The sequence below is a fragment of the Pinus tabuliformis genome, chromosome 2_1 (assembly GCF_031772625.1).
Source record: "Pinus tabuliformis cultivar Carrire ecotype Pingquan chromosome 2_1, CPIR1, whole genome shotgun sequence".
Taxonomy (NCBI): Eukaryota; Viridiplantae; Streptophyta; class Pinopsida; order Pinales; family Pinaceae; genus Pinus; species Pinus tabuliformis.
In genome coordinates, this window is record NC_142299.1 from 271,620,490 (window position 1) to 271,643,496 (window position 23,007).

Here is a 23,007-nt window from a genome sequence, read left to right on the forward strand (position 1 = left end):
GATGTTTTTGGCTAGTTGTTATGCTTCCCAATGTGCATCTAGATTGTATATCTTTGTAGTTCTTGATTCCCTGTAACTAGGTGGTAAGCTTCTCAAATGATAAGGATCCATTTGAGTTGTATCCCCTTCGTAGTTTATCTGGGTAGGAGGAGAATGGGATTAGCCTTTGTTTGAGGTTACCCTTGAACTGAGTCCAATTATTCCCCTTTTAGCTTGGGTTGCCAATCTTATTTCAGTATCCATTGTCTCCAATATTCACTCATGCCTAAATTGGTCTAGTAGCCCTTAATTGTTAATAAGACCAAAATGTGATTTATCTGTAGATTTTTTTGAGTTATTATTGATCCCATAGTTTAGGGAGCCATTGCCACAAGTGCTCACAGAAGAGAGCAAAGCATACATCAGTTTAGGGAGCCATTGCCACAAGTGCTCACATAAGAGAGCAAAGCATACATCCTTTACACCCCAAAAAAAATGGTGTTGGATTAGATGCATTCCATTTTAGGGGGGAGTTAGATGATTTAGAAACCAACAATTTTGCTATATGTGTCTAAAAAGGGGATGTAGTATTGAAAACAAAAAACTTGAGGCTTAATTTTGATGATTTCCATACTTGAAACTTGAGTGAAGTCATCCAAAATGTTCATGAAGTTCATTGCCTCTTGGATGGTGGGAGTACCCATATCCATTGTAACGCCAAAAAATTATTAGTGGGTTAAAGGAAGGTCTGATCGAAATAGATGAAGTCCTATGATTTTGTTCTCCATTGTTATTTCTTTTAGAGCTCTTCCTAGTCCTTTTTCCATTGATATTAAAAGGAAAGGTGTGAGCGGGTATCCTTGTCTTATGCCTCTCGAGGATTTAAATGGGATGGTAAGGGAGCTATTTACCAGGATTGATAAAAAATGTTGGTCCAGTAATAGGTTTTTGGTCTAGTTGATCCAATCGTTGATACAATCCAAAGGCTACGAGGATGATGGAAAGGTACCACCAATTGAGCTTATTAAAGTCCTCTAAGTAATCATGTTTTAGCAACATACCTGTGTTTTTTAGAGCTTCATGGTGTGGATGGTTTCATGGGAGACCATGATGAAATTTAGGATTTGGTGACCTTCAACGTACATAATTTACTCTGATGAGATCAAATTTGGAAGTAGTGGTTTGAGTCAATTGGCTATTGTTTTGGTAATGATGTTATATGTGGCATTGCAGAGGTCAACAGGTTGTTAACAACTAAGATGTTCCACCTTGTCCTATATTGGTGCCAAAGTGAGGAAGGTAGCATCTATGGCCTATAAGATGGACTTTGTCTATTGAGATTCTTCTAGGGCTTGCCAAACATTGTGGCGTACAGTGGGCTAGAATTTATGGAAGAATTCTACAATGAAACCATCTAGGCCAGGAGCTTTGTTATTGCGCATTGCTCTAATATTTCCTTCCACTTCTTCAAAGGATATTTCTCTATGGACAACCTCATCTCATTACCGTGTTACCAATGAAAGAATATCTTTGTGATTTTCTTGAGTTATATCTTGATACTCTTGTACCTTAACTCCTTCATGATTTTTGAGAGAGGAGATGTAATAATCATGGTGATGTTGCAACATGCAATTCTGGAAGAATGTTATATTTTTTTCCCTTCTCTGACCCATTGATTTCTCGATTTTTGTTGCCAAATTAGTTATTTATTTCACTGTTCCTGAAGATGGTTTAGAGTAGCCAATTATTATTTAATCAATGTCTCTGATATACCATGAAGGTTGCATTCCTTTATAACTATTTCCATTTTCTTTTAGAGTTTATGTTTTTCCTCTAAAATGTTGCTAAATTTATATTTATTCCATCCTTTTAGTTTCCATTTGATGTATTTTAAGATTTTATTATAGCTTGTACATTCAGGTACCTTCTAGAGTTGCATGTTTGTTCCACCATACCTTTATGTTCACTTGAAAATCAGGAAAATGAAACTATAATTTCCCAATATGAAGGGCCTATTTTTGAGAAATGTTTTAATATCAATATTTAGACTTATAGGCCAATGGTCAAAGCCATGGATGGGGATAACAGATGCTTCTATAAAGTTGTCCCAGTTCATTATAGATTTTGATACTAGGAACATGTCCAGTTTGGCGACCATCTATTGGGAACTTCCTCTCCAGTTATTCTAAGTAAAGGTGTCATTTGTAGTGTCCAAATCAGTTAGTTGGGAGGTCACCAATGTATCCTGAAACTGAATGTAATCAACATAAGTCTTTTTATACCCCCTATTTTTTATGCCAAGGTTTTATCATGTTGAATTCATTCTCTAAAATCCAAAAGGATGGAGATAGAAGATTAATGGTGCTAGTGATAGATATAAGAAAATGAGGTTTATCCTTTGGTAGGGAAGGTTCATTAAAAAATTGATAGGTGACACGTTTCAGCAAAGCCAACAAGTTGAAATTGGATGGAAAGTATTCTATATGAAGAAATAATGTTGACAATGAGAACCTCCTATGCATTCTCTATAATTTCAAGTCTACATGATATCCCCTAGGCATCGAGAGCTATCACTTTACAATCTCTACCCCATTTTTTAGTTAGGATATTAATTAAATCACCTAAAAAATTTATTTCTTCAAGCATCATTAAGGTGGGAATTTCAGAGAACCACTTTTCTTTAACGAGCCTTTGTTTGCCTTTTCATTTGAGGCATATTATATTCTAAGAGACGATCTTCATGTTGGGGGTGTATAGATAGAGGGATAAACCTTCGTGATCGCTTTGATTCACCATGAGTTGACCAACATGACTCCTCGTTCTTCAAAAATATGTTGGTTACCTCTCCTTCCTCTTTTCCTTTAATCCCTATGGGATTTTGTTATCTCCTTTATTGATTGGGATTGGACTCCCAGTGTTCCAGTGTCAGGTCACCTTAAGGATGAATTGGAGGAAAACTTGTGATAGTTTAGATATGCTCGACCTAACATCTTGACTTAGTGTTCCAAGAATGTGGTTTAGGGAGAGTTTGGTATTTTAATTTTAATTTTAAGGGATAGTATGGTCATAGGATGATCTTGGTTTTCTAAAGTGGAGAGGAGGTCAAAATAGTTGTTTATGGGCATTTGCTTTGTAGTGTGATTAGGTTGAGGGGGTGGTGGGTCATCTTTTGGGCCCTTTTGTTTACCACCTCCCTTGGTAAAGATTCCCTCATGTGAGGTGATCAAAGGATTAGGGTTAATGTTCTAAATATGGCATCTCCAATATGGAAAGGGAATGTGCTCATAATCTAGGGTTTGTTTCTAGAGTTCATCGTGATAATAAATATCAATGGACTCTATGAGTGGCTCTTCGATATTCATATAAACACAAATATAAGCATAATATATATACTTGGATTTCTTTATTGGGTCTAATTATTTTACAAAATGTCCAATGGATTTGTTGATGTGAGCGAGGGTTTCCTCATCCAAGAATTCCTAAATAAATGAGTACATTTTGATCCATTCTAGAGTTGTGGTGATACATTCTTTATTAGGAACAAAACTCTTCATCGAGAAGCAAAGGTAGAGTTGAGTGGAGTTGAATAAGTATGAGCCATTTTCAAAGACAAACATTTTATCTTCAATGGTTGCAAATATTAGAGTGAAAAACTTTTGGCATCCGTTTCACATTTAATTTTCCCCTCAAGTTTCCATTTTAGTCAGATATAGTAAGAGAGTTCTTTCTACAAGAGTTTAATGCCCAAGAATTTACCATTGAGGGTGTGATGTGGCATATATTATATGTATTTCCTTATATGGATAGGTTGTACTTGAAACATTGCATCTATTACTGCATTGGGGAGGCAGTTGCCTCACATTTTTTTCCTTGGTGGGGAATTGGGCGACAAACCATTTAAATGTTCCACCTTATGGTTTTGGCCTGCAACATGAGGGATTAATTCCTAAGGATTTTCAACCTAGTTATAGGTTACCATTATTCAACTATGTGAAAGAGCTCTCCTCCCTCCATTCACACTAACCTTGGGAAGAGTGGTTAAAGGGCCACACACAACTCAATATTTAGGATTTCAATATAGAACCAATTTTTTTTATAGAGATCTCCCAAACACTCTCAACATCTATAATTTGAATATTCGAACTTTATATATTTTATAGAGAAAAATTAAATCTTAAATGAAATTTTTTCTAATTAAAAATAAATTATGAAAAAAATATATATATTAAAATATTTGATCTCCCTTAAATAAAAGATAAATAAAACTAGAATTAAAATAATTTATACTAATTTAATTAATTTTTTAATTTATATTTTAATAGTCTAAATTTAAAATTTAAATTTAAAAATTTATATTAATAAAAAATATTAAATTTTCTTATCGCTAGAATTTCCACTGAATAAATATATATCCATCAATTTTACTAAATAATAAAATTAACTTTTATTAAGTATGCTATGATTTAATATCATATTGAAGGATATTACAATAATTTATTTTACTCAAATGATTATTATTATTATTATTATTATAATTTTTTTCATATTAAAATTTATTATAACAAAAATATATAATAGTATATCAAATTTATATAATTTTTTTTAATAGGGTAAATGGTTAATATTTATTATTTTCTAAATTTAATTTTGGTTAAGGAAAAATATGAATTTTTAAATATTAAATTTAATATATATTTTAAATATATTATTGTTGTAACATATATTAATTATCGTTTAAATTATATCAAATTTTTAATAATTATTATTTATTATCTTGTTAAAAAAACTATATTAAGAGTAGCTTTTTGGTCGAAACCATGTATGAGAAAATTGTGCTTACCCATTTCTAACGAGCTAGTGTAGTTCATCATCAGACCAGATGAAGATGTAGATCATGGAACAAGTTTAAATAGAGGGTGATGTAGAGACCAAACATGTTAGTTTATGAAAATTAATATTTTAATAACGATTATTAAGATCAAATAATATTCCTATACCCACTAACATAATGGCTAGTTTAATAATAATCATAATAATAATAATAATAATTATACTAATTAAGAAAGATAAACCAAATATAAGGAACCAAGTAAAATAAAATAAAATAAAATAAAACAAATAGAAGTGAAGACCTCATTAATGAGTCAATATCCTATAAATAAAATAATTAAAGGAGACTAAAATTAAAACAAAGCAATCAAAATGGAGGGTAAAGATATCATTTTCTTTTTTCTGTGTAAAGACTAGTCTATTTAAATTAAAAAGAGAAAAAATATGTACAAAGAGGTTTGAACCTCTGAGGGCGCCATAGCCATCCCTCTGTCAAAAAACCGTTGCGGATATTGTTGTTCTCTCTATTTACAAAAATATTGATCATAACCTTAGAACCTGAATAGACCTATATAGACCCAAAACTAAGCAGTACAAAACTGGTTACTGTCCGTTAGCAGTATTACAAGAAAGGAGGTCCAAAGTAGAATCCCAGAGTATGAGCACCTACTAGCTAGTGTTTTCAGGTGCCGAGTGCACTGAGAATTAACCACGAAGTCTGGAAATCCAAAAACTGAAGTATTGTCCTGAAACTGAAGGCAAAAGTGATTAAGCCTGCTGTGACTCACCAGTAGCATTATCGTTGGCCTTGTCCGGGGCGCGCTCCCAAGTAACCATTACCTCATCTTCGACTTCCATTAAATTGCCATCCGGAGGAGGCACAGGATACAAGACACTTTCATATCTGTTCGCTGGCTCACAGGCAATGATTTTCTCCTATGGAGCGTCCATCTGAGTGCAAGCTTCACCCTGACAGTCCTCTTCGTGCACCGCCGCAGAGACCTTGAGGACGTCTTCCGCCAAGCTGCTTTGAGAGGCACTTGTGTTCTGAGAAGGTGACTGATCCCCGGATGCGTCATCTGAGCTGGCGAGCTCCTCTTCTTCCTCCGAGAAGATGACCGTGACTATGGCAGAGATGAGCGGTTTGTTGAGCCTGCTTTTGAATTTGAATCTGGAGGTGTGCAACGAACTATTTAGAGAGGGACCAGAATCATCTGAGGGCGGAGAAGAAGGCGAGGCCATGGCTAACAGAGATATACGACGAGGAGCAGGGCTCCCCCTCCCCCCCTGCCCTCCCCGGGACCCCGAATTACTCCCACGCCTGGGAATGCCTCGACGACGGGGGGCCATGGTCGAATAAGATAGCAGAGTGCAAAAACTCAAAGGCTGAGGGCAAGGGAAAAGCAACTCACTGTAACGAAGACCAAATGAAGACCAGACTGTAACGTGTAAGACCCAGACTCTAAACACACAAGAGAAAGACCTGGCGAACAGATAATACCCAAGCATGACCGAGAGAACCCAATTCCCAACCCAGACACCTACAGTAGGGGTAGAGACACGATTCCTTACAGAGTATGTGCCGAAGACTGACCTGAAACACCAGACACAACAGGCGAAAATTGACTTGGAGCACCCAACCCCGATGCAAAGATGCAGAATTGAATTACTTAGGCTTATCGGCTGGGGACTGTTATGAGTCCATGGCGGCTTCCCCTGAGACCAGGACCACTAGAAGAGACCTATGCTTACCGAAAGCAGATACACTGCGATGCTTCCAGAGAGAACCAGAGCAATTGAGACCGGGAGAATGCGCGCCATCCTCTTAACCTCCATCTACGTACCTTGGGCTCGTGCCGGCATTAATGCTTCTTGAATGTCTACCTTATACCGCCTACCCTTGCTTGTCTGCTTGCCAGCTTCTGACTGCGCATGCACGGGCATTAACAGCTATTGAAGACACCCACATCCGGGTGTGGTTCTTCTCTCAACTGCATATCTCTTGTTAATATAGAATGGAAGGTAGAAAGTTGGTTCTCCGAGGCTATGCCCTATAGTGATCCTTCAAATAATTCCTTCCCACTATCCACTCCTAAATTAGCAAGAAAGTCTGCTAGTTTGTTCCCTTCTCTTCTGATATGCTTGAAGGAAATAGCTTGATTATGACTGAGCCATTGTTGTAGTAGCTCAAGTCGAGTGGCCATTCTCCAGCTACTACTGACCTTCTACTACTGACCTTGTGATGGGGGACATCAAAGGCACCCTTCGTAACTGGACTCAAGAGCCATATCAGAGCAAAGTTTTAAACACTCTTTGGAAAATCATACCGGGATTACTGATGTGGAATATCTGGAAGGAGAGAAACAGACGGATTTTCAAAGATCAATCAATGACGATGGAGCAGATATGGAACGGGGTGCATCACAATATCAAAGAAACTCTATCTATTAAAGGCTGGTCCCAAGAGGACTTTCCATCGCAACCGCAGGAACAAGCTATATGGGACAACTGGCAGATATAACTACAAGGTCAGACTTCTTCTAACGAAAATTCCTCCAGACATCAAGTGACCACCGCAAGCTGGACCCCGCCGCCAATCAATGTGTTTCAACTCAACTTTGATGGAGCGTCGAAACAAAATCCTGGAAAAACGGGATTCGGTGGAGTTATCAGAAATTCCCAGAGAAGGCCTCTTATCACTTTCTTTGGCTCAATTGGTTGGAATACCAATAATGCAGCGGAATTGGAAGGGTTATGGAGAGGGCTTAATCTAGCGCAGGATAAAAAGCTTCTTCCTCTTATAGTGGAAGGGGACTCCCAAATTCTCATCAGTATGGCCTTAAAACTTCAACAGGGAGGGTAAAGATATCATTATTATTATTGATATTATTAATTTTTTACGGCTATTTTATGAAAATAATATTTTAATAATGATTATTAAGATCAAATAATATTCCTATAACCTCTAGTTTAAGAATAATAATACTATATATATATATATATATATATATATATAATCTTTATATATATATATATATATATATATATCTATATATATATATATATATATATATATATATATATATATATATATCTATATATATATATATATATATATATATATATATATATATATATAAAGATTGATAAACGTAAACAGCAATAAGAAACAAATGATCCATGCCAACCAACCAAAGATAGGTAATAGAGTAATATATATATAAATATGAAGATGAATCAAGACCTAATTAATGGGTCAAGATCCTATAACAAAAATAATAATTAAATGAGACTAAAATTAAAACAAAGCAATCAAAAGGGAGGGAAACAATTTTTTTTTTTAAATGTGAGAAAACAGATCAAAACAATATTAACATTCAATGCAAATTCATAAATAGAATCATCAAACACTAAATATCAAAATAATCCGCAAACATAAACAAACTGGGAGGATATGACAAGGACCCAGCTTCTGTTAATATTCCAACCATCATCTCTATTTAAATTATTGGGCCCTTTTTTTTATTTCCAATGCCTCCCTGAATTTATGAGGATGGAAATGACTAACCTTGGGAATGACATGGGCTTTCTCAATGCAGATGTGATGCCTAGATTTTTCTGCATGTTCTGCCAAAGGAGAGGAGCGAGTCCTGCCATGCTTAATGTCAACTGCATTCTCATGAATCATTTGATTAATCGAGCGACCATTCTCACCGATGTAGGGAGCCCCACAAGAGCAAGGGATAACATAAACACCTTTCATATTTAGGGGGGACTACAGGGTCTTTAACGGATGTTAAGGAGCTTTAGATGGTATTTAGAGGCCTAAAGGTTGAAGGAACCTTATGCTTCTTTAGGATCCGCGTAATCTTGTTCGTAGTTCCTTAGAGAAAAGGGAGAGGAGCCCCAGAAAAACGATTCTTGGTTTCTTTCTTAAACTTAGGACCTTTTTCAACTTTGAGGAAAGCCTTAGTACATTTGTGTCTATTATACCTGTTATTAAAGAAAACACTCAAGAGGTGTGTTTTCTCCTCATTGAGATGGTTATCATCATAAATCCTTCAAGTTATAGTTGCTAAAGTATTGAGACCACCAAGCTTTTGAGCGGAGAAATGGTGAGAATTAACTTGAAGATAGTTCTATGTGTGAGTTTTCTTCTGAAAGACTCGATGAGAAAAAAATCCATCTTCATTCCTTGAGAGGAGGACGTGAAGGAAGGGTAGACTATTATTACTTTCAAATTCGTTATTGAACTTTATGGAATTAGACTGATTATTAAGATGATATTATTGTTTCAAAGCCGACAAGGGCAGTGCTGTATTTATTTTTGATAAAGAGGATTACAAGAGGAAGATGTTGGATCATCTCTTAAATAGCGGGAGCTACATGAAACTTAGTAAGGACCCCTTGAAGAAGATTTCAAAAAGTGTGGCTCTTGCTATTAAGACTAGTAGCTCAGTCAACTCATTCAGTCATACGCTCATTGAGAGTAGCCCTCTTACCCCCAGAATCTATGGAATTCCTAAGATCCATAAGGAAGGGGCTCCTCTGAGACCCGTTGTCAACACAATAGGAGGGTCACCTTATCTTCTTGCTAAATATTTAACAATTAAGCTTAAGCGCCTTGTAGGCAATACATATTCCTTTGTCAAGGGATCTACTTCATTTGTCAATGAGTTGAAAGATTCCAGGCTTGATCCCGATGACAATCTTGTGAGTTTCGATGTGCTCTCCCTCTACACGAATATCCCTATCATCAAGGCCATCAAGCATATTACGAATCTTGGTACTGCTAAGTTAGTTGATATCTATCTTACCTCCACTTTCTTTTCCTTCGATGGGGAATTCTATGAACAAACTTGTGGTGTCACCATGGGTTTCCCCCTCTCCTTTGAGGTGGCTAATATATTCATGGAGTATTTTGAATCAAGGGCCTTAACCTCTTCTCATATTCTGTGTAGGATGTGGAAGGGGTTTGTGGATGACACTTCTGTCATTTGGTCCCATCGCAAGGAAGAGTTGGATGTTTTTTTCTTTCATCTTAATAATCAGTCTAATTCCATAAAGTTACCATGGAATTTGAAAGTAATAATAGTCTACCCTTCCTTGACATCCTCCTTTGAAGGAATGAAGATGGATCTTTTTCTCATCGAGTCTTTTAGAAGAAAACTCACACAGAGCAATATCTTCACGCTAATTCTCATCATTTCCCGGCTCAAAAACTTGGTGATCTCAATACTTTAGCAACTAGAGCTTTAAGGGTTTTTGATGATAACCATCTCAATGAGGAGAAAACACACCTCTTGAGTGTTTTCTTTAATAATTGGTATAGTAGACACCAATATACTAAGGCTTTCCTCAAAGTTGAAAAAAGTCCTAAGGCTAAGAAGGAAACCAAGGATCATTTTTCTAGGGTTCATCTCCGTTTTCTCCAAAGAAATACGGACAAGATTGTGAGGGTCCTAAAGAAGAATAGTGTTCTTTCAAACTTTAGGCCTCTAAATACTATCTGAAGCTCCATAAGATCCGTTAGAGACCCTGTGGACCCCAAAAATATGAAAGGTGTTCCATTGATCTTGTGGGACTCCCTACATTGGTGAGACTAATCGCTCAATTAATCAAAGGATTCGTGAGCATGCAGATGACATCAAGCATGGCAAGACCCACTCCTCTGCTTTGGCAGAACATGCAGAAAAATCTAGGCATCACGTCTACATTGAGGAAGCCCATGTCATTGCCAAAGTTAGTGATTTCCTTCATCGCAGGAATATTAGCAGAAGCTAGGTCCCTATGCTGTCCTCCTAGCTTGTTTATGTTTGCAAATTATTTTGTTTTTTAGGGTTTGATCATTTTATTTATGAATTTCTATTTAAAGTTAATATTCTTTTGATCCATTTTCTCACCTTTAAAGAAAATGTTGTCCTCGCTTTTGATTCCGTTGCTTTAATCTTCGTCTCCTTTAATTATTATTTTTGTTATAGGATCTTGTCTCATTAATGAGGACTTGGCTGTTATTTATTTTTTTTATTTTTTTTACTCTGTTGTTGTATTTGGTTGACTTGGATTGTTCATTTCTTATTAATATTTTTTGATCTTTCTTAATTAAATTATTATTATTAATTTTTTTTATTATCTTATAATATTATTATTCTTAAACTAGCAGTATATTAGCACTTATAGGAATATTATTTGATTAGAATACTAATTTTCATAAACTAGCTATTATATGATTTTTTGGTCTCTACATGGGTCTTGTGACATGATGTGCATCTTCATCTAGTCTTGATGACACACCACACTAGGTGATTCAAAAACCGTGACAAAATTTTCTCTAATGTGATTTTAGACTTTCTTAATATAATATGGATTTATATTGAAAAGATTCTTCTTAACATAATATGGATCACAAAGAATTAAAAAAAATATATAATTTATATTTATAAATTATAATTTAAATTTTTTATATAATTAAAATTTATAAAATATTAATTTATATAAATATTAATAAGTCAAAATATTAAAAATTTATATAAATTTATATTTAATTTTAAAACAAAGGTATCATATTTCAATATAAATAAAAATACACATTATTAAAAAAAATATTTAAAATAATTATGAAATCCAATAGTAAACCATATCCTAGCAACAAGTGGACTCGACAAAAACACCTCATCGTAGCGTATCTATTGATAAATTTGTGACTCCTCATGTTGCATTCAATTATATATGTCATATATTTTAAATTATAAAATATAATTTCGTTAATTTTATTTCGAATTTTTAGTATTTTCATTTTGAATCCGTTTTTCTTATTAGTCGTAGTTCCGACTATGACTATAGATTAAAAGATATGTGACAAATATAATAACTATGTGTAGTCTTCGTTGCCAGTGCCAATGAATTACCAACCGAAGTTGTCAGAATCAACGCTTTAAAAGTTCCAAGTAAATAGTAAATTAGGGTTTAGTCTAACTATTAAATAGATTTTTTTTATTGAGTTAGAATATAATTTTAAACAATAAAATATAGTTTTGAATATCTAAATAGATTCAATATTATAAAACAACTTTAAGCAATTTGAATGGTATAAAAAGAATATAAAAATATTGAAAAAAAATCATTTTAAGAGCTAACTAGCCTGACATAGATTTGAATTATACACCGACAACACCGTTTCTTGTCTTCGTTTATTTCAGAAACTCGCTTTTTTTCCCCTTGCGATGTGATTTGATCGCAGATCCCAACTCGCATTCATGCCCGCTGCATTCGTCTGTTTTTTGTTTTCTTCCTTTGTGATGCAATTGTGCAATCGCAGATCTCTATTGCACATTAACTCGTTGCACCTTTGTTTTGCATTGAATGCGATTTCGCGATGCCATCGAATTGAAAATCATATAATTCAATGGTTGATGTAAAAGCCTACACCATGAACTTGACGTGAATTGAAAGCTTTTAATTGACGGACAATTTCTGTGGTAAAGTAATTAATGTAATTTACCACGATTGGTAAATGTTGGTAAAATTTTTAATTTTATTGTTTTTTATTTTCACACGTGTAGTTTTTATTTTATGTTGCCCGTTGACTATGTAGTTTTTTGTTTTTTTTGTTCTAAACTGGCAATGTAATCTAATGCAATATAAGCAGAAGCGTGAAAGTAGAATGTTATGAAGTGCACCAAAGCGCGAATGTAATTTTTTTTTGAGGGTTTTTATATAGCAGTGTAAATCTTTTCAGGAAGAAAACGAATGTAAGAAATTCTTTTTATACAATAGTGCAAATTTTTCTTGAGAGACAGAGTGAGGTTTTGAACTGCGTCTGAAGCAGTGTAGTTGTGATCCCTCTGTTGGATGAAGAATGTTTTTGTAACAACTATTGTTTTATTAATGAATACAAGTTTTATTGGGCATGTGTGCAACTCTGTTCTACCCAGAAACAATATTTGCTTCCCGATGTTAAGATCCTGTGATAAAAACTTCTATTCAAGTTATTTTGTTTTGGAATTTAACAGAAAATTCCCAACATGGTATCAGAGCTTGTCCAGGATTTTTGAAGGTGTCAAAGAAGCTGAAGGAAGGATTTCTTGTTGCAGAAGCTTCTTCAGCAGAAAATCCAAGGTATTTTTCAAGTCAGTTTTTGTGTTGAGGATAGTCAGTTGTTTTTAATACACAGTCAAGTATTTTGAAGAGTAGAAAAATGGTTGGAGCTAGCACTAGCATGGGTATCTTTAATACTCAGCTCCCACAATTTAATGAGAAAAATTATGACTATTGGGCCATAACTATGAAAGTTTTGCTCGCTTCCCAAGACTTATGAGAATTTGTTGAGGATGGTTTTGAAGAACCAACAGATGAAAATGAGTTTAATAGGTTAACTCAGGCAGAAAAAGATCTGTTGAAGAGCAATAAGAAGAAGGATTCAAAAGCCCTCTGTTTTTTGTATCAAGCAGTGCATGAGAGTTTGTTTCCAAGGATCGCAGCAGCTAAGAGATCCAAAGAAGCATGGAAAACTCTCAAGACAACCTATCAGGGCATGGAGAAAGTGAAGACAGCAAAACTGCAGTTGCCGAGGAGAGATTTTGAGAATCTATGCATGAAGGAGTCAGATAATATTGACTCATTCTTCACACATCTGATTAGTCTGGTCACACAGATAAGGTCTCATGGAGAGATTCTTGAAGAAAGGAGGATTGTGGAGAAACTATTGAGGATTCTACCCTCAAGGTTCGATGTGATTGTCACCACCATAGAAGAGACAAAAGATCTCACAAACTTCTCAGTTGATGAACTACATGCATCACCGATAACACATGAGCAGATATTGAATAGAAATGAAAATTCATCTCTAAAACATGCCTTTAAGATCCAGATGTTCTTTGGAAGAGTAAGAGGTCAAAGCAGAGGAAACAAGAGAGGAAGAGACAGAAGCCAAAACAGAGGTGGAAGAAACAGTCCAGCAAATCCTCAAGGAAGAGGCAACAATCCAAACTAGAACCAAGGCCAAGGCAGCACCCAACAAAGTGGACAACATCATGCTCAAGGACAAAGGTATGATAGATCCAATGTCCAATATTATTATTGTAAAAAATATTGGCATTATGCAAATGAATGTAGGAAGAAGCAACATGATATGAATAATATAACTAATGCAAATTTCACTAGAGAAAATATCAGTCAAAATAATTTGTTTTTAGCTTGTAATATAGCTGAAGGAAAGAGTGAAGATGTATGGTTTCTAGACTCCGGTTGCAGTAATCATATGACAGGAAAAATAGCCCTATTTTCTATGCTAGATCAAAGTGTGAAGTCACAAGTCACACTTGGGACTGATAATAAAGTTTTTGTTATGGGAAAATGAGAAGTAAATGTCTTAACAAAGAAAGGTGAAAAGAAAACTATAGCAGATGTTTATTATGTTCCTGGAATGAAATGTAACCTTTTAAGTATTGGACAACGTGTTCAAAAGGGTTACAATTTTTTCTTTGTGAATGATGTATGTACCATCATGGATAGAGCACCCAGCAAACAGTGTATTGTTGAAGTAAATATGACAAGGAACAGGATGTTCCCTCTCAGGATGAAGGAAGATTTAAAAAATAAAGAAGAAATTGTAGCAGTGACTCAAGAGGCTTTCCAAAGCGAACCAAAGGATGAAAATTGGTTGTGGCACTTGAGATTTGGACATCTCAACTTTGGAGGTCTTAACTTATTGAATAGAAAAGGAATGGTAAGAGGATTACCATTGATAGAGAAACTAGACAACCTTTGTGAATGTTGCATCTTGGGGAAACAACACAGAGAAAGTTTCCCATCTAGGAAAAGAATAAGGGAAAAAGCACCCTTAGATATTGTCTACTCAGATTTATGTGGACCGATGCAAACTCCATCACTTGCAGGCAACCACTATATTCTAACATTCATTGATGATTTTACTAGAAAAACTTGGGTTTATTTCCTTAAAAACAAAAGTGAAGTGTTTGAAAGATTTTGCAATTTCAAAGCACTTGTAGAAAACCAAAGCGGGCTGCATATGAAAGTTCTAAGAACGGATAGAGGAGGTGAGTATATCTCCAAAGAATTTCTACGTTTTTGTAGAGAAAATGGAATCCATAAGAAGTTTACCACTAGGTACACTCCGTAGCAAAATGGAGTTGTCGAAAAGAAGAACAGAACAATCATGGATATGGCGAGGAGCATGTTGAAGGCAAAGCATTTGCCAAATGATTATTGGACTGAAGATGTAGACTGTGCAGCGTGCATTTTGAATAGATGCCCTACAAAAGTAGTAATGAATAGAGTGCCGAAAGAAGCATGCAGTGGGACAAAGCAAGGAATCACTCACATGAAAGTTTTTGGATGTGTGGCCTATGCACACATTCCAGATCAGCTAAGGAAGAAGTTGGACAACAAAGGGGAGAAATGTATTTTCATTGGATACAGTGAGGAATCCAAAGCTTACAGGTTGTATAACCCATCCACCAAGAAGCTTATTGTGAGTAGAGATGTTCAGTTCATTTAGGAGGAAGCTTGGGATGAAAGCATAGAGAAAACAGTGAATGTTAAAACCTCTATGTCACATAATGAAGATGATGAGGAGATGGCTGAAATACATTCCCAAACAGTAGCACCAATACAAGGACCGCAAGGGACACTCTTGAAGAGAAATGAAAGTGCTTCTACAAGCATACCACAAAGAGGAAATTCAAGTGCTTCTTCAAGCACTTGTACACCAAATGAAAGAGGTAAGAAGTTTTGAAATTTAAGTGACATTTATGAACAAGAGGCAGCAAATGAAGGTATGAATTCTTTGTTTGCTTTATATTGTCATGTTGATGACCCTGTTCATTTCGAAGAAGCAATTAAAGAGAGGAAATGGATAGAAGCTATGGATGAGGAGATCAATGCCATAGAAAGAAACAAGACATGGGATTTAGTTGAACTACCAAAAGGAAAAGAAGTCATTGGAGTTAAATGGGTTTACAAGACCAAGAGTAATGCTGAAGGCAAAATAGAAAGACACAAGGCAAGACTTGTTGTCAAAGGATATAAGCAGCAGTATGGGAGAGACTATGAGGAAAATTTTGCACCGGTTGCAAGAATGGAAACAGTGAGAGCAGTGCTATCCATAGCAGCACAAAACAAGTGGAAAGTTTACCAAATGGATGTGAAGTCAGCGTTCTTAAATGGAGTGTTAATGGAAGAGGTTTACATTTCACAACCTCTAGGCTATGAAAAGAAAGGCCAAGAGCAGAAAGTATGCAGATGGAAGAAAGCTCTTTATGGGCTAAAGCAAGCACTAAGAGCGTGGTACAGTAGGATAGATTCCTATCTACTGGAAAATGGATTTGAAAAGTGTGAGGGAGAACCCACCTTCTACATCAAAGAAAAGGATGGTAAATTACTAATTGTTGTGTTATATGTTGATGATGTTATTTTCACGGGTAATGATGATTGCTTTATTGAAAATTTCAAAATAGTCATGAAAAAAGAATTTGAAATGACTGACATGGGTTTGCTGAGATACTTCTTAGGAATAGAAGTAGAACAAAATGAAAATGGGATTTTTATCTCGCAAGCAAAATATGTCAATGAAGTGTTGGAAAGATTTAATATGCAGGAGTGCAAGGTAGCAATCACTCCCACAGTGATGAGATTAAAACTCAGCAAAGAGGACAACAACAAGGATTTTTATCCTAGTTTGTACAAGAGCATAGTTGGCAGCCTCATGTATTTGACTACAACCAGACCTGATATAATATATGTTATTAGTTTAATTTCCAGATTCATGGAGAGGTCAAAAGAAGCACATTGGTAGGCAGCAAAAAGGATTCTGAGGTATGTTAAAGGTACTAAAAGGTTTGGCATTTTATATACTACTTCAGAATGTTTAGATTTAATTGGATACACTGATAGTGATTGGGCTGGAAGTGTAGATGATCGGAAAAGCACATCCGGTTATGTTTTTCACATGGGTTCAGGAGCCATTTCATGGGCTTCTAAAAAACAACCTATTGTAGCATTGTCTACAACAGAGGCAGAATATGTGGTAGCTACAATAGCAGCATGTCAAGAAATTTGGATGAGAAGGATGTTAAGGAGCTTATGCCAAGAACAAGCAAAAGGAACTGTGATTTTTTGTGACAATAGCTCAGCTATTGCATTATCCAAGAATTCTGTGTTTCATAAGAGAACGAAACACATTGACACAAAGTTTCATTACATCAGAGAGTTGGTAAACAATGGTGAAATTGTTTTACAACACTGCAGGACTCAAGAGCAGGTTGCAGGCATTCTCACCAAACCATTGGGGCAGAAAAGTTTTGAATTTTTTAGGAAGTGTCTAGGTATGACTGATAACCCTAATTTCAGCTGCCATGCAACATTTATTTAAGAAAATTGCTTGTTTTTCCCTTGCGATGCGATATGATCGCAGATCGCAAATCGCATTCATGCCCGCTGCCTTCGTCTGTTCCCTTGTTTTCTTCCTTTGTGATGCGATTGTGCGATGCGATCAAATCGTAGATCGCTATCGCACATTAACCTGTTGCACCCCTGTTTTGCGTTGAATGCGAGTGAAAGATTTTAATTGACGGACAGTTTCTTTGGTAAAGTAATTAATGTAATTTACCACAGTTGGTAAATGTTGGTAAAACTTTTATTTTTATTGTTTTTTATTTTCACGGGTGTAGTTTTTATTTTATGTTGCCCGTTGACTATGTAGTTTTTGTTTTTTGTTTTGAATTGGCAATGTAATGTACTGCAATATAAGCAGAAGCATGAAAGTAGAATGTTATGCAGCGTAACAAAGCGTGAATGTAATTTTTTTTTGAGGATGTAATGTAATAAGTAAAAAGGGTTTTTACACAACAGTGTAAATCTTTTCAAGAAGAAAACGAATGTAAAAATTTTTTTTTACACAGTAGTGCAAATTTTTCTTGAGAAACAAAGTGAGGTTTTGAATTGCGTGTTAAGCAGTCTGGCTGTGATCCCTCTGTTGGAAGAAGAATGTTTTTGTAACAGCTGTTGTTTTATTAATGAATACAAGTTTTATTGCGCATGTGTGAAACTCTGTTCTGCCCAGAAACAATATTTGCTTCCTTGTGTTAAGATTCTGTAATAAAAACAGAGCATTTTTCTGTTGTTTAAATTATTTTGTTTTGGAATTAAACAGAAAATTCCCAACCAGAAGAACAACTCTAGCGCTTGATCAGTTCAATTTATGGTGCTCCTTTTTAACAACGCCTTCTTTGACTAATTCTGCCATAGATCGACGATACTTTATATGTTTATTTCCACAGTCTTCGTTTTTTCCGGCAGCCATGATAATCGTTCCTGGTAAAATAATGGAATCCAAGTAGACTTCAGCTGCCAACAGAGCTCAATTTGAGTCAATTTAGCGGGCTTTCTTGTTTAAGAGAGCCAAATGTAAGTAATACTGGAATTGATATATACATAAAAGAATAGCTAAGAATCTTGTTCAATGGGATTTTAAATGGCTTCCTTTTACTCCACCGGGCTTCCTGCAATTCAATAATTGCTAATTATATCTCCTCCACGTAAAATAATAGGTAGTGTGTTGTGTAATAATTAATGCAAGACTTGATTCATTTGGATGTAAAACCACATCGTTAACCGAGGAAAAAGTTTGCTACTAACATGTTTTCGATATTTTCAAGGTTTATTAAAATTAAATTTCTTCTTTTATTTATTATTATGAAATGAAGATTTTAGATTTTAGATTATTTATTAATAATTATTAAGTGGTAATAGTAACACGAATAAATAACATAAGGACTTGAGATTATATCATATTTTTTTATGTCAAATTAAATTAAAAAAAAATAAAAAAATATTCACAATCATAAAATTTAATTTTTATTTGGTTATCATTGGTAACATTTAATAATACTTATGAATTATTTATTTGTTTACTATGTTTTTATTGTTACATTTTTTAATATATATATATATAAATTTAGAATTTTTTATTGTTAAAATTTGTTATGGGTTGTTAAAAAACTGTTTCAACTAGTTTTCCTCACTGGTCCATATTAGTTTTTCATATTCTATATTTTAGTAATTTTTATTTAAATATATTGTAATCTAATATACTTATGCCATTATTGGCGTGATGAATATAAGTTTGAGTGAAAAAGGAATATTTTCTATGTGAATGATTATGTCACCAATGAGTTGCAAGTCAAGTGTGAGTAAAGAAGAAGTATTTTCTGTGTAATTGATTATGTCACCAATGAGTTGCAAGTCTAAGTGTGAGCGAAGAAGAAGTATTTTCTATGTGAATGATTATGTCATCAATGGGTTGCTAGTCAACTTTAAATAATTTTCCTTTTCATAATTGTTGAGTTAGTATAAGCATTGAGTTGAGGATCATGAGGCATTAACCTGTTTAGGATGGCTCAATATACAATGTGAAGATTGTCTTGTGACTAAGGGGTAGTTTTGCCTATGTTAGCTCTTGCAACTCCTTCTATCTGCATGGTGGTCTTGAAATGGTGAAGTTGCCACACTGCATGTGAAGCCTAATGAGTAGTCTCACGGTGTACAAATCTCTGTTAGGTATATACTTTGCCTTAGTTGTTGCATAACGTTTTCCCGATGAAGTTCCAGTTGGATCTACAAATCTCCATATTGTTCTCAAATGTTCTGGAAATGTTATGCATAAGGACCAACAAATGAATTTTTGTGTTTGATAAGGACGAGGAACTCTTGAATTATAAAATTATGTTAATCTTCCGTGAAGTGTTTTGAAATCAATAGTACTTCCAAAACATTTTGGATGCTACAGTTAAAATTAAGCTTAGTTTACTCAATGATTTCTAGGTGAATGTCGTAGAGTTTGTAGGTATATGCAAAATTGTTGAGCTAATCCCTAAGTAGATTGTAGTAAATATCACTTTGTGCAGTGAACTAGAGGAATTTCAAACCTTTTCTTGGTGTGGCTTAGGGAGCATGAGTTTGTAGGTATATGCAAAATTGTTGAGGTAATCCCTAAGTAGATTGTAGTAAATATCACTTTGTGCAGTGAACTATAGGAATTTCAAACCTTTTCTTGGTGTGGCTTAGGGAGCATCTTTGTAAAAAGTCCATAGGAGGGAAAATTAGAGTTGGGCATCTTGTCCTTATTTTAAGTGATGATTTTACCTCAAGACTAGAAATAAATGTTGGAAAGGAAGAGGAGGAAAGGCACAAAATTTCACACGCAAAAACAATATGAATTGTCACTCTTCTATAGATCACACAAACTTCACTTGATTACAATTAAATCCATGACAAGTATTTATACTTTCTAACTAACTATTCAAGTTATGCTAACTTCAACATGAAAAATACACTAAATTTAACTTTTCCAAATATAAGATTGAACTCAAAGAGATACTCACTTAACTAAAATTAACTAAAAATCTAAATTTTGCCTACTCACATGCGGAAGTAATTAGCTATTTTTAACACTCCCCTTAATTACAACCACTAAACAAATACATGAGTCATGAAAACTCAAATATATGTGCTTGTGTAAGTATGCTTGTTGGTCTAAGTCTCGACTATGCTTACAACACCTAAGTTTCCTCTATGAAATTTAGATGCATCTTTTGCTAATAGCATAGTGAATAAGTGAACCAATTGATCACTCCATTTCAGTGTTTCGAATAAAATTCTCAATTGGTATGCTTGCATAGTTCCATTGTTGAGGTTTTTTCACAATAGATTATTGTGATCCTTATTATTTATATTGAGGTCCATCCAAAAGGCTTCGTAACCATACTACTTGGCATGTTGTTGATGTCGTTGCTACATATTCTGCTTCTTCTCATGAAAGTGCCACAATAGAATGCTTCTTAAATTCCCATTATATCTCACCTCAACCAAGATGAAACTCATAACCAGAAGTGTTTTTCCTATCATCTAAACTTCCTACAAAATCATTGTTAGTATATCTAACCAAATATTTCTTTTCTATGCTTGCATAAAATATGTCACAATTTTTAGTTCCTGTTATGTATGTAGAAACCCCTTTTCCAACTTTCCAATGTGAGTCTTTTGGACACTCCATAAATCTAGAAACAAAACTGACTCCTTGCATAATATTTGGTCTTCTAGCTATGAGATACATAAGGCTACCAACCAATCTTTTGAACAAAGTTAGATTGACATATGATCCTTCATCATTCTTACTTAACTTTGTAATTGCTGCTATTAGTGTAGGAGGATGTTTACAACTTTCCATCCTAAATCTTTTCAGCAATTCTTTAACATATTTTTTTTCAACAAATAAAAATCTTTCTTTGATTTCTCAACTTGTATGCCAAGAAAATATTTCATAAGACCTAGATTTGTCATTTCAAATTATTTCTTCATTTCTCCTTTAAACTCATCTAATTCAATATCATTAGTAAAAACCATATCATCCATATATAAAGAATCAATAAAAATTTGACCATGCTCATTTACATTTGTGTATAAGGTTGGTTCAATGCTACTTCTACAAAATCCATTCTTCATCACATAACTATCAATTCTACTATAGCATGCTCTTAGAGATTTTACGAGTCCATGGAGTACTTTCTTCAACCTGTAAAGTTTGTCTTCATGACCTTCAAATTCATAACCTGGAGGCTGCTAGACATATATTTCTTCTTCTAGAATGTCATTGAAGAAAGCTAATTTTAGATCCATTTGATACACTTTCCACTTATTCTAAGTTGTTGTTACCAAGACTTTTCTTACTATATCCAATTTGGCTACCAGATCAAATGTTTCTCCAAAATGTATCTCTGGTTGCTATGAGAACCCTTTTGCTACAAGCCTTGCTTTATAATTCTCAATTTCTCCTTTTCCATTCAACTTTGTCTTGTACACTCATTTCACAGCAATGAGGTTTTTATCTTTTGGAAACTCAACCAAATTCCAAGTATCATTATTTTCTATAGATTCTATTTCTTCATCCACATCTTGAATCCAGTTCTCATCTTTGATAACTTGCTCAAATGATGAAGGTTGAAATGAAAACAATGAAAAATTTGAACTAACATCCAAATCATCATAAATATCTTGCAAACCTCTCATTTTTCTCTTACATTGCTTGATTCATCACTTGACTAATAGTTGGGAGTATTCTGATCTATTGATCTACTTGAAGATCCATATTGTTCAGAGAATCTTGGATTCCTTGCCAGCGTGACTGTGTTTTGTGTCTTATGTGATTCTTGGTGCTCATTTTTTGCTACATCTTCATTTTCCTTGAGTGGTACTCTTGCATCAACTGTTTTGACTACATTCCCATTCCGTGACCCTTATTAGGTGAAAACAACATATCTATTGATTATAGTCTTCTTGGTGACAAGTTTATACGAATCATATGCTTTTGATTTCTCATTATAACTAATAAATAAGAAATTTTCACTTTTATCATCTAACTTTCCTATTAGCTCTTTAGGTACATCTGCATATGCTACACATCCAAACACTCTAAGATAATATGCACTACAAGGCATACCTAACCATGCTTCTCATGGCACTCTGTTCATCACACTCTTTGTATGAGATCTATTTATCAAATAGACAATGCATGCAACTACTTCTGCCCAATACACAATAGACAAGTTTTTCCCTTTCAACCTGCTTCTTGTCATGTTCATAATTTTCCTATTAATTCTCTCTGCTACACCAATATGTTATGGTGTGTAAAATTGTCTTCTAATTCCATGGTGTCTGTAGTATGCATGAAATTCCTTCGAATCATATTCTCCACTACAATCAAATATCAATATCTTGATCTGATGATCACTATAGTTCTCTATTAGGGATTTGAGTTCTTTGAATTTTGTAAAATTTCCAAACTTTTGATTCAGAAAATAAACCCATGTCTTTATGATGAGATCATCAATAAATGTGAGGAAGTAAGAACTTCCACCAATCGACTGTGTCCACATAGTCCACATAGGTCTATATGAAATAACTCTAGTCACTACTTCGATCTATATACTTCTTTTGGAAAAAGATTCACGATGTTTTATTCCCATGATACAACACACACAAGTACTAGAGGGTTCTTTGATGAGAGGTAATCCTCTAACCATATATTTTTGTTGCGACAATCTCAAACCAGATAAATGAAAATGTCCAAACCGAAAGTTCCATAACCAATAATCATCAAAACATGCAACTTTAAAATAACTC

The 23,007-nt window shown here is 34.5% G+C and overlaps 1 protein-coding gene across 1 annotated transcript; it reads left to right on the forward strand.

Moving 5' to 3' along the window:
• The first annotated feature begins 7,051 nt into the window (after positions 1 to 7,051).
• Positions 7,052 to 7,672, forward strand: LOC149199809 (uncharacterized). Its single transcript, XM_089400719.1, has 2 exons — positions 7,052 to 7,225; positions 7,343 to 7,672. The coding sequence occupies exons 1-2, from the start codon at positions 7,052 to 7,054 to the stop codon at positions 7,670 to 7,672; spliced, it is 504 nt and encodes a 167-aa protein (XP_089256845.1).
• Positions 7,673 to 23,007: the final 15,335 nt, after the last annotated feature.